Genomic DNA, 16,840 nt, shown 5'->3' on the forward strand with positions numbered 1-16,840 from the left:
AAATAAGCACTTTCTAATAGCAATGTAAGTTCCTCTTCAATATGTTCATTGGAAGCACACTTTTTGCAAGCACGGAAAAAGCAATCAGTTGTTCTAGTAGAAATATTACAAAGCATTTTTTCTATTATTGCATCTTGTGACATAATTCTTAAACTGATCATTATCAATTATCAAAAATGATCAATTAAGCGTCAAAAAGGTATTCTAATTCAGAAGATGAACCAAAAACATTTAACTTGATTGGAAAAAGGGAAAAATAGCATGTATGAAAATAGGTTTAAAACATTGAAAATATATAAATAAATGATATATAAAAGTCTTTTTTCTCTCACATATTATCAAATTTTGCATCAGTAGTAGACAACAGAATAAGGGAATGATATTTTTTTTGACAAGGTCTTCATGTCCAAATAGTTTTATTGAACTCCGAGAGGGTACTGCCAATTCCAAATACGATTTGGCGAGAAATGCATCATGAGCCCTTTTCATATGAAATTCTCGATTAATCAAAGTGAACTTAAGTGCTGATTAGACAAAATTGAATCGCAAATTGAGCTTCATTGGATTCTGAGATGATTTTGAGCTTCACTGGTTTAGTTTTGTGTGAAAATGGCAAATCAAAAAATCAGTTCAGTTCAGACATGAAAAAGTTTTTGTAAGAAAAACTTTTTTTTCCTTAAAAGTGCCCATCTCGCAATGTATGGACGGTTGGTTGTAAACATAATTACCTATCTTGAGGCAAAGTTTCATCCAAATCAAACATGGCCATTTTTTTTAAATCGACTTTAAATTTTTAAAATCGATTTTTTTCAGTGTAGGTCTCAATTGAAATTTTTTCCAGTATTTTTTTTCGATAAACTTGAACAATTTCCTAAAAGTCATCCGTACAATACATTTTTGTAGGAGTTGTAATCTTTCCATAATATTTTTTTGAAAAAAATCGTCAGAAAAAGTTTGGCCCTTCTCAAATGTTAGTCTAGATAATTTTTTTTTAAAACTAAGTATGCAAAGTGGCATATTTAGTCAAGGTCCACACATCCAGAATGTTTCATTGAAATCTGAGAGGGTGCTGCCAGCTCCGAATACGATTTGGCGCGAAATGCGTCGTATATGAAATCCACGACGAAAGGGCATCAACCACATTAGAAAGAAATATCTGATATCGATCAATAATTGATGTGATAATTATTATTCGCTTCATTCATATACAATTACAGATATTCTAGCTTATTAGAGGTTGAAATTGTCTGTTTTTCAATGTTGAGCTTGATGTTGAGTCTTCTTTCCTAATTGCGGGGATGAGGGCTACTTCGGTGTCCCGATCAGTTTTTTTTCGTGGAAAAAAAAATCAACTAAAACAAAAAAGGGCATCTAATGAATGGCAGTGCTGCCAGAAAAGATTGAAAAATTGGTTCTCATGGTGGTTGAAGGATGTTTGAGTGTGTCGAAGAGTGTCGAAGAGTGTTTTTGATTTGTTTAACACAAGGTGGCAAAGTGGCTTACCCCCTGAATAGAACACACCATTTTCCACTCGGTATCTGCAAACTTCTAATGAACTAGACAGATGCGCCAGAGATGCTTAAAACATAGACGCCTAATATATAAAAAAAAATTTTAAAAATTTAATATATTAATAAATAGTTATTTTGGCGTTCTTGTACCAAAAAATATAGATTTGGGTCCATTGTGCATTTACCTTCTGAAAACTTTTAAAATAATAGCTTTGGATATTAATTCCATTGCTTTAGAAAATGCATCAGAAAAAAAAAAAACACTTTTCTTTAATCTGTTTTCCGAAAATGTTACATTGCGTTGAACTTTGTTTTAGATAGTATATCTTATGTAAATATGCTGTGGGACACGATGGTGCAATCAATCCAAATATTTAGATGCATCAACTTAAAAAAAATCACGTTTTAAGTTTTTAGTCGCTAAATAATATTTAAATTTGGCAACACTGCTCTTGGTACTGTAATCGTTTTTTTTTTCTTTAAATATTATTTCACACAATAAGTCATGAGAATAAATCCACTTATTAAGAGGAAATGGAAAAAAAATAAAAAAAAATTTACCCTCATAATTTATGACTTTCATTCATTTAAAATGCAATATCTCAGGAACTACGCAAATAACTTTTTGTCGTTAAGTTTTTCTTATGTAAAAAAGGATGAAGAACACGATGGTGTCCTTAAAATGAAAATTAAACGACACGTATTATGAGAAAACTGCATTTAAAGTTTTCAAACAAAAATAAAAAATATTTGGCAACACTGTACAGAAACAAAAGTTACAGATTTAGATTTCTTGTCTAATTTCCTAATTAAAACAATACCTAATGCAATTTGTAGCTTTATTTGTTCCGGAGATATGAACACAAGAAGATAGTGCTTTCCAAAGAATCACGAAAAATGGAAAATGCGCCCCTTGACCGAGGGGGGCTCCAATCAGCATAAAATTTTGGATTTTTAAAATTTGAACTTATATGAACATTCCCTACAAATTTGGTCCAAATCGGAAGAGCTCAATTTCATGTGCTGTGTACACTTGGCGCGGAATGACCCAAATACATTCCAAACTACTTTTACCCAAATTTTCAAGAGAAAATACCCATTGTTTTTTTTCCGTGATGCAATTTGATGTGGGATACCCTTTAGCACGTCCTCCTGCAACTTCAAAATCATCAAGTTTGTATAGACACCCCAATCGCCCTGCTATTTTGGCAACGATGGCCATTCATCCATTATTTTTTTAAATTGCATCTCCGTTAGCATCAATATTTGTTTCTTCGTTGGCTTTTGGTGTTTTCCCTAGCTGCTGGAAAAACTAATCCGTTTTCCCGGTTCATAAAAGAGCGTACTATTTCCTACTCTCAAGCGTACTATTTCCTACTCTCAAGGTATTGCCGCCTTGCGTACGTCGTCAAAACTTCGAACTGATTGTCCTGGACTTCTTAGCACAGAGATGCTCGCAATATATCTCATCAGAACCCAATGTTGCTGATTGATGAGCGAAGTCGCGATTTGAAACCGACAATAATCTCCACGGCAGACAACTACAAACCAAAACTGTCTGTTCATCAGTAACCTACCGCTTCAAGAGAAGAGCGAGAGAGGGCCCTTTACGTTTACGCCTTTATCCGTTCATTCTATGAAATGAACGAATCCAAGCTGGTGCCGAGGAAACTCGGGCACTGAGTGAGTGCCGCTCGAGTTTCAGGTGGTTCAAATCACCGAGTGACCGAGTCAATGGTTGACTGATGCAGATTTGCTGTCTTCACCTCGGCCGGGGTTAACCTAAATCAGATGACAGTTCAGTGGTACCAACCGGTGGAAACTAACGATTTAAAATTGGCTCACTACTTGACTAGTGGTGTCAAGTACATCTATAAGCGTATCCCATTCTAGTCGAAATTCTAGTACTACACTATGTTTGTTTTGATTTGCTATGAACAATTGGCAAATAAAATGAGGGGTTCTTGGATTTTCCTATGTTTCGAGTGGTGCATCGATTAGCTTGGGACCGAATATAGTACCAGATCTGAGCCAAAAAGTTGAACATGTTTCTTCGGAACCTTCTGGTCTTAGAGTTACCTCTATGGTAAAAGCATAGAGGTAACTCTAAGACCAAAAGGTCCCGAAGAAACGTGCTCAACTTTTTGGCTCAGCTCTGCCGATCAGAAAGGCATAACAAAATTATAAAAACTGGGGTTATTTATTTAACAAAAAAAAAATGTAACAGAACGTGCTATAAACCTTGGCTGGTTAGTTGTTAACATAACAAAAATCATAACAAAAATTCGTCTAGTGGTAACACAATTATAACAGATCTTGATATGATTATATCAAAATTATTATAAAATTTGGTTATATTATACATTATACATAGTATACATATGAAACAACAGTTGTTATAAATAAGATTTACCATATTTGCCATATTTCTGGCAATGGTTGCCCTAATAAAAATAACCATAAAAGAGAGCTTAACGACGTGTTCAGGGTATAATCCAAACCCTTTTAATCTAAGTCAAATAATTAATTGGAATTCATCAACTGTAGGTCATTTTAAATAATTAAGAGTCATTTTCCAGGCTTCTTTTTCCATAATAAATATGACAGAATTCGTTTCATAAAGTGTGGTGCTTCATCGGCCAAAGTTTTGCAGCAGCTGGTTTGTCTCCCCGATAAATGCGGAGTTCCAACAACCGATCTGAGATAAAGAAAGGTTGTTTTAGTAATTCTGAATGAATGAATGGCTTGGTTGCCGTCGGTCGTGGTCTTCCACATGGATTGTTAGAGGATCTTCCATCGAATCATGAGATTCCTATGGTGATGGATCATCATCTGTAGAGTTTTCTGATGACGAATCAGAAAAATCGGAAGATTTTATACAAGCAGAATTCTTCGAAGGATACGATGAACGGTGTTCCAGATCGGTATTTATTATCTTATTAGTTCAAGGTAGACAAGACTGTGAACATCCTATCTTTTTTTCAGGTACCTTCGAGTTACGATCAATCAGCAAAATTTCTTGACAACATTCGAGTCAGAGACATAATGTTTATGGCACGGAATTTTTACATAAGGCACAAGCCAAGGAGGTTGGGAAGACTTTATGAAAATGTTGAATGTTTTCACGATAGGCAAAACTTATCCCGAAAGCTTTATCACTTCTACTAATGCTTTCCCAGCTCCGAAAGGGTTTATTTTTGTGTGAATTGTCATGATGGGTATGTCGTCTTCTTGTTTAATAATGACAGCACACTAGCAACCTATTTTATTTTAAGATATGAAGCTACTCCACAACCTGAACCTCTATGCCCTGTGGAAAACTGTGGATCAATTTAAACGGACTTTTGGTTACTTTTCCCATAGAGCAGCAAATCTGATATCCTTTTTTGAAATACTTCAAGGAAATAACTGAATACGAGACACCGGTTATTAATGAAAAAAATCGCGATATAAGCCTAAACGGCTTAAAAAATCCTTTTTTCAACAATCATTCGAAAATTTTATCATTTCATTTCATTATCATTTCAAAATACACAGATGCCTCTAATGATCGTCACTTAGAAATATAGTGAACAAACTTATATTTTGGAATCATTAATACATATTTTATGTACTGATAGGTATTAAAACTGACTTTGTTATAATTCTGATATGATGAGATTCTTCGCACAAACCCCTTTTCACTAATATATCAAAATATACCAAACATTGATATAAATATCAACCATTGATATAATTGTGTTATAATTTTGTTATGCCCTTCTCATCGGGGCTCGTACTATCTTTGGTTCCAAGCTAATCGATGCACCCCTTGAAACATAGAAAAATCCACGAAACCCTCATTTTATCTGTCAAACTTTCATAGCGAATCAAAACAAACATAGTGTAGTACTAGAATTTCGACTAGAATGGGGTACGTTAATCGTTTGCTTGGGACCAATAAGCTAGTCAAGTAGTGAGCCAATTTAAAATCGTTACCGGTTGGTAAAAGTGCGCCAAAAACTTTCCGTTGCCAACGAGGGGGGCGACTCTATCTAATATGTAGGACAATTTTTACTTTGCTTTTGTGAGATGCGCGCACGCTTATTACATAGAGAGAAGATTGATGACAATTTTGAAGATTTCCTGCAAAAAGGTGGAAAGCGATGTGAGTTGATGGATTTAGATGAAAGAGATGAAAAAAGATTTTTCGTAGATAGATTCACTGGGTGAGATTTTTTGACCATCTAAAATTGAGATTTGGATGTGTCGTACCCCCCGGTTGCCAACAACATTCGGTACCGACGCCGGCCAATCTGGAGCGACTCGAAGTCTGCTCGAAGTCACAACTGATTACGCGCAATGCCTCGACGCAGCGTTGCCGGATGAAGGAGAGCTCACCGAAGCCCCTCTTGAGGACTGCTGGAACAACGTGAAAGCAGCCATTAACGGCGCTGCTGAAGGTGCCATTGGGTTTGTGAAGCGGAATCGACGGAACGATTGGTTTGATGAGGCGGTTTTGGACGAGAAGAACGCAGCGCGGGCGAGGATGCTGCACCAAGGAACCCGTCAAAACGTGGAGCGATACAAGCAGAAGCAAAGCCGGTAAAACCATCTTTTCCGGGATAAGAAGCACCGCCTGGAAGAGCTGGAGTGCGAAGAAATGCACCAGCTGTATCGTTCTCACGAAACGCGCAAGTTCTACGAGAAACTCAACGCATCCCGCAAAGGCTTTGTGCGGCGAGCCGAAATGTGTCGGGATAAGGAAGGTGGTATCTTGACGGACGAACGTGAGGTGATTGAAAGGTGGAAGCAGCACTACGATGAACGTCTGAGTGGCGCTGAGGCAGAGGACCAAGGCAGCAGGAGGATTGGCTTCGTCGGTACATGCTAGCTCCCACGATATGTGAAATTAAGGATACTCCGACAGCTTAGGAAAAGATGGTATCGGAGCGGAACTTATTAAAATGGGCCGGGATAAGTTGGCCACCTGTCTGAACTGACTGATGGTCAGGATCTGGGCTACAGAACAGCTACCGGAGCAGTGGAAGGAGGGAGTAATATGCCCAATATATGAAAAAAGGCGACAAACTAGAAAGTGAGAACTAACGAGCTATCACTATTCTCAACGCGGACTACAAAGTACTTTCTCAGACCATCTTTCGCCGTCTATCGCCGCTAGCTAGCAGATTTGTCGGAAGTTTTCAAGCCGGTTTTGTGGACGGGCGATCGATAACTGTCCAAATTTTTACGTTGCGGCAAATCCTCCAAAAGTGTCGTAAAGTCCCTACGCACCACCTATTGATCGATTTCAAGGCCACTAATGACGTGAAGAGCTATCGAAGATTATGGACGACAACGGGTTTCCCGGGAAGCTGACCGGATTAATCAGGGCTACGATGGATGGTGTACAGTGCTGCGTGAAGATATCGGGTGCGTTATCGGACTCGTTTAAAACTCGCAAAGGACTTCGACAAGGCGATGGTCTTTCCTGCCTCCTGTTCAACATTACGCTAGAAGGTGTTATGAAACGTGCGGGCTTTAACATGCGGGGCACGATCTTCAATAAGTCCAGCCAGTTCATTTGCTTCGCATTGTCGGTCCGTAGCGGAGCAATACACTAGGCTGAAACGTGAAGCAGAGAAAGTTGGATTAAAGGTGAATACGTCGAAGACAAAGTACCTGTTAGCTGGAGGAATTGAGCGCGATAGGGCTCGCATAGGCAGAAGCGTGACAAAAGACGGAGGTCATTGGTGACGTCGGATAACAGCTGCAGCAGGGAAATTCGTAGACGCATAATTGCCGGAAGTCGTGCTTACTACGGACTCCACCTCCACTCCTCCTGTATGGAGGAGAAGGAGAAGGATGAACCACGAGCTGGCGCAACTCTATGGCGAACCTAGTATCCAGAAAGTCGCAAAAGCTGGACGGGTACGATGGGCGGGATACGTTGTAAGAATGCCGGACAATAATCCCGCAAACAAGACGCAAAGAAGCACAGCGAGCAAGGTGGTTAGACGAAGTGGAGCAAGATCTAGGAAGTGTGGGACGGTGCAATCCTGAGGGACGTTGGACCAGGAAAAAGAAAAGGAAATGAACGGATCGTTCCATTTCACTTTACCCCATTCCACGTTTGAGAAATTTTTAGTATGCCCGTCGTGCAAATTAGTGGGGTTCAAACTAAAAAGTGTTCAGATTAAAAACGGTCAGATTACCGGAGGTCCACGGTAGTACGTTTAAAGTTTAGCGTATGGCAGCATTTTCTCGCCATTATATTATCTAGCAGCAGAGATATAGGGGGCGCATTTTGTACGCTATGGGTATTTTACCCCATTTCCTCTACAAGAAAGGCAAAAGTGTGAATAGCATAGCATAGCATAGCATAAACCAGGTTGCACAATGTCGTAGGTGGTACGAGCTTCAAACTGTTGTTAAGAAGGAGACCCACCTTCATCCGTTGCTGTTAGATAGTAATTTGTGATTAATTACTACCTCTTAGATAAAGGATGTGTCTCCCTCCAACAGACCAGAGCTTTCATGGCCACGTCCTTGCATCTGGTGGGAGGAATGTTAGTCCGACACTTACTTAAGAGAGATGCAGAGAACTCTACGACCCCTCATAAGTGTCACGGGAAGGGTGGATTTTTATTAGTAGGGAGGGTAAGCCATATGATACGCCCAGCCGGCGTTGCTGGCAATCGTTATATCAAGCATTTAATCAATAGAAGCTGTAAGTAGTTTATGTGTCCGTTGTTGCTGCCCATTACCTAAACATATTATTCAAAACAGTCTTCAGATTTTGGAATTAAGAAACGTTATCAGCTCGATCCTGTTGCTCCTTTGTGCCAGAAAATGTTTGTTGATCCTAAATATAGGCACAATTCATTCTGATCGATAGGAGGTTCTCACGAGTAAAAGGTTATTAATAGTATGTGGAATCGTAAATTAGAATGAAGATCCGCCCTTGGCCTAACTCCCACTGTCTGACAGTGGCATTATGGATAAAATCTGCCTGCAATCATTTCTTATGAATGCAATAAGCTTGAACCCGGGAGTTAGAAGGTGACAGCTCTACCGCAGCTATGTTCACACATGATAAGCCCCTCTCCAATACATTATCGATGCAAATATACACCATTGATAATGTACTGAAACATTCAATCAAGCAGTAGAGCAATACTTGATTGACGCGTATTTAGTAAGTTTTGAAATGATCGTCTTGAATTAGATAGATACTTCCCATCAAGGACAGAGGAACAAAAAGGTAAATAAACTTAGCTGAGCTTAGCTACGCGTAGTTTAGAACAGCCGGCACCACATGCAATGGATAAAAATTTGAAAATTTTCACTTAATGCACTTTTCAACATCACTGTACTTTCAAATTTACACTTTTTAAAAATGAAATTGTAAATTTATAACATTGTCACTAGAACGAAAACGACGCAGCAAAACAAAAACACGTCATTTTCGCAGCGCGGCCTACTTCGATCTCCAGAAAGGCAAAAGTGTGAATGAGCATTTATTCGGTTGCTTTCTGTAACTGGGTAAAAACAACTTATTTTTTAAAATATTATAATGAGATTTAATCTGAGATTTGAATAATTTTAAAATCATTAAATAAAATGAAAATTACTTATTTGGAGATGCTTATTATCAGACTATGCATGATGACGTATGTTTCAATACAGAAACTAAAATTTCCAAAAATTTAGCTTGAATTTGTGGAATAAAACAAATGTGCTTGGAACAACATTATAAGCTAATAAATCATTCAAGAAATGTAATGTTTCTTGTCTTGAAGTTTTTGGAAGCTAACTTTTTTCGTTAAATTTCCCATGTTCATCACTTGTTGGTACTTTTATTAATTATTTTAAACGATTCTCGAAACGAAACAAAGGCACTCGACAAGGCTCACCAAGTATGTCAGCAACGTTACGGTGCAGCAAAGATATTTTTCACTAAATAACGGCTAAAAATGTACCCATTATTGTTCCCTGAACAGGTTTCGAAAATGGATGAAAAAGTACCCACAATTTGAAATTTTCATTAAAGTATTTTTGGACAGTTTCATGCAGTACCCGAAAAATCTGGGATGGGATTTGACAATACGGTAGCGATTTCGAGCCAATTTGCTGTCAAATCCGAGCCAGTTTCTGATTGGTCGATTTGACAGTAGCAATCGTGGAATAGAAACGGCAGAGCGATTGCATCAATCTGGCTGGCAGTGGTGCCAGAATCAATGTAGACGTCAGTGGAGATGTTAATTGTTTATATTTGCGAAAGGAAAATTGAAAAATTGAGTGCACTGCGTGTTTTAAGCGATGGATATTGTTGTTTGTTTATGGTTGTTTTTATTGTGTTGAGCAAAAATGATGTACAAGCTTCTAAACTAGAATCTCCGATATTTTACATTCCTGGGATCATTGACCAACTCTGTCAAATACCACGCACAACTTTCCGAAATGCAAAAACATTAAAAAGAGTGAGAAGCTCGATTGTCAAGTCCCGTCTCGGCTAAAAAATGGGTACTCGCCAGTGCATATCTCGGATATGAGACTGTTCTGATTTAGAATCTCGATGTGTTTCCATCCCGCCAGCAATTTCCCGGCTGCAATCCGACCTAAAATTCAAAACTCCGCTCAATCGGGGCCGGTATCGATGTTAAATCGAATCATAAAGGGTAAACAAATCAATAGTATGTAAATTTTTACGAGCACATTTCAAATAAAAGAACAACATGATCGACTTAAATGTGCACCATTAAAGGAACGTCATCAGGAATAGCGGGGGAAGTCATGCAAGGATTTTGTTTGTTTTGCTAAGCTTTCAATACCTGCTCCGACGGACTGGGACTGTTGAATCTAGCCTGGGGAACGGGGGTGCATCAAAAGGCACCCCGACGACGATGGATGAGACGAACAAGTGCCGGGAAATAACCCCTTTTATTTTTGCTTTATGAATACAAACAATGGAATAAACCAATCGAATCACGGCAGGCAGCGAAAAAAAAAGCGCAACATTCACATGAGCACTTCAGCGACGACGTGGGGGCATGCCCCTTTCGATAACGCGCCTCAAGTTCGATTTGTGCCAACAGCTCCCTTCCCAACTGGGGTGGTGTGAGGGTGACGGAATTTGACGAAAATAAAACTACACGGACGGATAAAGAGTGCTTTGACTTTTGGCGAAGGGTTGCAGGAGTCAACTACACTGGTCACGATAAAGTTATTTTTTTTTTGTAAATGCTAATTTGAACAATTTTCAGCACTAAAATCAACCGGTGGAAACTAACAATTAAAAATTGGCTCACTCTTGACTAGCCTATTGGTCCCAAGTATATCTATAAGCGTACCTCATTCTAAACGAAATTCTAGTACTACACTATGTTTGTTTTGATTCGCTATGAAAGTTTGACCGATAAAATGAGGGGTTCGTGGATTTTCCTACGTTCTTCGGGACCTTCTGGTCTTGGAGTTACCTCTATGCTAAAATTCTGTGAATGAGAGTCACTTCAAGAGAAAAACAGTGGAACTCGCATCACGGTTTTCGAAAGATTACCTTCCCTTTCACTTGGTAACAGAGGACTTCTGCATCAACTTCAAATAACTTCTAGCGAGCAAACAAATCAGCGGCTGTAGTAAATCATTTAATAATAAGATAATGTTTATCGAATTATCTTCACAACAAATTTTACAAATTCTCATTACTGATCATTACCAAACGTAGCCCATGTAAATTTAAAGCTCACTGATGGTGTATGATTATTTCTTAGATTATATTTTATATGTTATTGCAACACCTTTCGTTGAGCTTTCATAGCATCGTAATGTTTGTTTACTTTGCACGATAGATAGCCGGTTTGCCAGTTCAATAGATAGACTTGGCTTCACTCTTGGCGTGACTTATTATACACCGACCCTACACTGAAATTGTTGCATTGATTCAAACAATTCTAAAAGTGAAGCATATGTGTCCACTTATGACGAGTCGTGAAAATAAACTAAATCCCTTCTTCATTCAATTTGTTTGAAGTATGTTATGATCATTGATCCCATTTAAGGCAAAACAAATTATTGGTACAGTTGAAAACCGGAATAACTCACTGGCGACAATCGGTTTTACTCTCGTTCTGTACGTTGAACATAGTGTCGGAAGTAGTGCGCTGTATAGCGCATCATTGTGCGATAATTTGATAATTTGAAAATTGACTACCTGTTGATGTCCGATTTCTGACCATTTGCCACTGTTAACCTTTTGCTGCCTAGTGTATTTAATAACCCCGCAACACATGTACAGCTCATTGCAAAAAATAACAGTTTTGACTGTGTCAGTTGAAGCAACATTTTGCGCATTTCGACAGCGTGTTGACGGGCATTAAAATAAACTTTCTGCCATCAAAGTTTAAACATGTACCTTCATATAACCGGAACCGGGTCGATAGTTTTGTTTCTTCCGCAAAATGCAACTCACTTGGAAAAATGTGTCCGCCGCTTGTACATCTCCAGCATCTTCGGGTTGAGCTTCCCGTTGAGCTCGTCCATCTTGGCCAGTATCTTCCGATTGCGACGAGACTCCCGTCGTCCACCTTGTTGCTGCTGCTGCTGCTGTTGTTGTTGCTGCAGTTGCTGCTGCCGTCGCCGATCCGCCGTCGATTGGCACCGGTCGCCCGATTTGGTTCGATCTCTGGATACCGCGGAGGCTCGTCTGCCACTGGCCAGGAAAATGCTAACGCTCTTCATTATCATTGCTCCGCCGCGGGTGTTTAGGACCGTCGCTAGGCCAGCTCCGCCGCCAGCCCCGCCGAGTCCACCGAATGCCAATTTGGCAACGGATTGTTGCGCCTGGCCACCAGGGGGAACCGAACGGGAACGGTTCATGGTGCTGCTTCGGTTGTTTAGACTTCGGGTTGGGGATTGTTATGGAAACCCGGACAGTGTGGAACCCGAATCGAATCAAAGGTTGTTTGTTTGTTTATTGGGGGGGTTTGTTCGTTGGTACAACTGACTGCGGGTATCAGTTGTTCGTAGCACGTGGCAGCTGAAAGAACTGGGAAAAGAAATTTGGATAATAACGATAATTTAAGATGCATACAATTTTAGAGTCGTGAGTTTTGGATGGAGATAATTGAGTAGGAGGTAAGTCGTACCTAGTTTTAAAATATCGATTTTGCTCCACCCCGCTCAATCGGTTCTAAATTAGTTCTCTCAAAATATTGGCTCATTTGACCCTAAGAAATTTTAGTTGCGAATTACTATGGGGAAAGTGCACTCTTTGTTCTCATCGGGTAAACGGGTAAGCTTCCTTTCTGTTCTTACGTGAAATTTAATCAGCACAACTTAGCTGAAAACAATTTTTGATTAAACTTCAAGGTAATAACTTTGTGATATGATCAATACAGTGGTTCAAAATATCGATTTTGCTCCACCGAGCTCAATCCATTTCAAAACAGGTCCTGGTAGTTGTCCCAAAATTTGAGCATGCAAACCCATAGTGCACTGGCGTTTTAAAGTTTATATGGGAATTACTATGGGAAAAGTAAACTTCGCTGTAATGATCAGCGGAAAAGTTTTGCTATTTGCACGGTGAATAAGAACGACCCAAATTTGAATTTAGTTTACTCATAATCGCAGAATGCTCAGCGATGAGTAAATTTACCTCATGTTTTCCTGTGCAAAACCTCAGAAATCTCAAAGTTGGTTGGAAATGCTATCTAACATGAAGCTTTAGTGTGATAATTTATTAGCTAGAGAATGGTCTTAGAAGAGGGTAGGTAGATAATTCCGTTTGAGTACGGCAGTATGAAAATTGAATAGAAGTTGAAAATGAGCCATTGATGCGACAGAGAAAGTTAAACGCACACTCTTTGTCTAACCCGTACGATGTATTCGGAGATTTGAAGAATGTCTTCAAATCTAATGGGCAAAAAGTGTGCGCCTGACTTCGATCAAATACTGCGTGCGGCTGTGGAATAGTTCTAGCGACGTTTCATTACTACCTAAAGCCCCACGTTGCCGAAAGCATTTCCAGTCGATGATGTGTTATAATGCAATTCTCGCGTCACTTTTCAAATGGACCAATCTACATTCATCTCTTCATCGTCTTTCTCTTGCGTTAATAACTTAGCTGCATTCATATTTAGGGCTATTTTGTCTACATAGTCTGCTAAAAGAAAGTATTATTAAGCATATTGGATGATAAGAACAGCTTAACATATTTTTGGAGCCGAGTTATTGACGAAAGAGAGACTCGATGAAGAGAATCGATCAATGTAGATTGGTCTATTTGAAAGGAGACGTGAGAATTCTTGTTTACCCAACTATTGTGTTGCTCCTCTCGGCATGACCACCGTAGTTATCTCAGACAGAAAGCAGTAGGGTGGTTGTTGCGTTCTGTACCATCATCAGCATTGTTGACGGCTACTCCCGCCTTGAGTTGTTACATTTAAAGTGTTCAAAGTGGTCCCTCGCTTACTTTCAACTTCTGTTCAATTTTCATACTGCCGTACTCTAACGGACCTACCCTCTTCTAAGACCATTCTTTAGCTAATAAATTAACACACTAAAGCTTCATGTTAGATAGCATTTCCAAACACTAAAGCTTCATGTTAGATAGCATTTCCAACTAACTCTGAAAATCGCAAACTTCGCGTATGAGTCACATAAAAAACACTTTGAATGATCAGAAATCTGCTGGAAAATGAGGAAAATTTATGAAAATTTAACTCAGTCTACGAGTAGTACCAATATACTGAGTGAATCTAATCTTTACTTTTCTCATAATTTGAATATTTTCCTGGACAAATCTGGAAAAACCTGGAAAAACATGAGGCAGATTTACTTATCGCTGAGTTCCGAGTTCTTACACTTTATGTGATTTGATGATGATCATGATGATATGAAATTACCACTCATTATAGCAAGACAACTGTTGGTATACTGTAAACTATCCTCGCTGTTCGACTTGATCAAGTTTAATAATCTCTAATAAGTACTCAACCTGCCATTGTATGAAGGGCCAAAAACGGTTAGGGTGAATCCGTGGGCATCATCGCTCACGTGCATCCACGCTATAAATGAGAATCTCCAGGATCATACAACCGGTCAAAAAACAGACCTTCCAACAGGAGTGGAGAGAAGAGCCCACCCTCTATTAACGAAATGTTAAAGACAGGGAGTTGGCATTTCTACTCTCCCCATTCATTTTGCTTCAATCAGGTGGACCCTCCTAAACCCAGCATTTAGTGATTTATGTAATAATATAGCGTCAAATATAAAAAAGGTGACTTACTTTTATGATAAAGTAACTTGCATACATACTTTGTGAAATACATGAAAAGTTTGTTTCCTTTAATGTAAGTACTTAAATTTAAAAAATCTCTGCTAAAGTATTTTGAGCGTGCATCTCACAATTTGAGTTCCCATTAAGTGCGTTGCTATTCTTCTTGCCAGTTTCTTTACAATTCTCTGCTTTGTTTTTAATTAACCGAAAGTGAAATTTTACTCAAATTTTTTAAAGAAAACAGACAAATAAAACACGTCAATCTATCCAGCGGGACAAACTTAACGAATTTCAAAGTTAATACGTAATTTGGAATGTACCAATAGCGTACTATAGCGGATTTTGAACGAACCTCAAAACTTCCCGGAAGACCCGTGTCCCGCTGGATAGACATACGATTTCAGCAATGACCAAGTCGATCGACCAGATTTCTGTGGAAATGTGGACGTACCAAATGCGTACTTAACGAATCTGTAATTCATTTTTACGTAACTCTTATTTTCACTTAAATGCTCATACTAAACTTTTTAAATCGGTTTATATCTGAATTCAAGGCACGGAATTGAATTTCTCGGAAAATTTTAGCCCAATTTCATACAAAAAACATTATACTTAAGTGCATTCTAGCCAATTTGAGGACCAAAAACAGGTTTTTTTATTTGCATCCCTTGTACTAATTTCATGAATAACTATGGAGACGTACGGTGCTGCTTGGAAAACTCCATCATGAGAAATGCCTTGATAACTTTCTGATTGGTCATGACCAACGTACCTAACTGGAATTCATGTTTTGGTAGAATTTACCAGTGATTAAAATAAAAATTAAATTATTAAAAAAAATCCATTTTTTCGATGATACATTTGAGAAAACCTGATCAAATGATCAGATATCTTTCAAAAACTTTTTCTGAATATCCTGGTAAATTCTATCAGATAGTGAATTCCAGTTAGGTACGTTGGTCATGATCGATCAGAAAGTGTTCCAGGGATATTCAGGAATAATTTCTGAAAGACATCTGATCATTTGATCAGGTTTTCTCTAATGTATCATCGAAAAAATGGAATTTTTAAAATAATAATAACATGAAGCTTTAGTGTGGTAATTTATTAGCTAGAGAATAATCTTTAGAAGAGGCTAAGTGGATAGTTCCGTTAGAGTACGGCAGTATGCAAATTGAATAGAAGTTGAAAATGAGCGAAGGGCCGTTAATGCGACAGTATAAAGTCAAACACACACCTTTTGCCTTTTTTAGGTAGTGATGAAACGTCGCTAGATCTATTCCACAGCCGCAGTCAGTAATGAGCGGCGGACGCACCTCTTTTGCCTGAAGACTTGAAGACATACTTCAAGTCTCCGCGTACATCGTACGGGTTAGGCAAAAGGTGTGCGTTTGACTTTATACTGTCGCATTAATGGCCCTTCGCTCATTTTCAACTTCTATTCAATTTTCATACTGCCGTACTCTAGCGGAACTATCCACCTACCCTCTTCTAAAAAGATAGTTCTCTAGCTAATAAATTATCACACTAAAGCTTCATGTTAGCATTTCCAACCAACTCTGAAAATCGCAAACTTCGCGTAACACTTTGAAGGATATTAATGTTATCCTTTGTAGAATTGTGCCCCTTTGTAAATATATGTTCTGCAACCTTGGATTTAAATTCATTATGAAGTACTTTATCCATCTCTTTGTTAGCCTTTTTCACCACTAACGGTTTTAAATTGGCTCACTACTTGACTAGCCTATTGGTCCCAAGCAAACGATTAACGTACCCCATTCTAGTCGAAATTCTAGTACTACACTATGTTTGTTTTGATTAGCTATGAAAGTTTGACAGATAAAATGAGGGGTTAGTGGATTTTCCTACGTTTCGAGGGGTGAATCGATTAGCTTGGGACCGAAGAAAGTACCAGAGCTGAGCCAAAAAGTTGAGCACGTTTCTTCGAGACCTACTAGTCTTGGAGTTACCTCTATGGTAGAATCATAGAGGTAACTCTAAGACAAGTAGGTCCCGAAGAAACGTGCTCAACTTTTTGGCTCACCTCTGGTACTATCTTCGGTCCCAAGCT

General features: G+C 38.8%; 1 protein-coding gene across 1 annotated transcript in view; it reads right to left on the minus strand.

Annotated features, from left to right (window-relative positions):
* LOC135707430 (calaxin) overlaps positions 1 to 12,368 on the minus strand; it is a 30,183-nt gene extending 17,815 nt beyond the window's left edge. The window contains exon 1 of the mRNA XM_065229256.1: positions 11,962 to 12,368. Within this exon, the coding sequence (XP_065085328.1) occupies positions 11,962 to 12,368 (407 nt within the window). The remainder of the gene's footprint in view (positions 1 to 11,961) is intronic.
* Between the last annotated feature and the right edge of the window lie 4,472 nt (positions 12,369 to 16,840).

The sequence above is a fragment of the Ochlerotatus camptorhynchus genome, unplaced genomic scaffold, assembly GCF_037179485.1.
Source record: "Ochlerotatus camptorhynchus isolate MF236.1 unplaced genomic scaffold, CSIRO-AGI_Acam_v1.1 ptg000312l, whole genome shotgun sequence".
NCBI lineage: Eukaryota > Metazoa > Arthropoda > Insecta > Diptera > Culicidae > Ochlerotatus > Ochlerotatus camptorhynchus.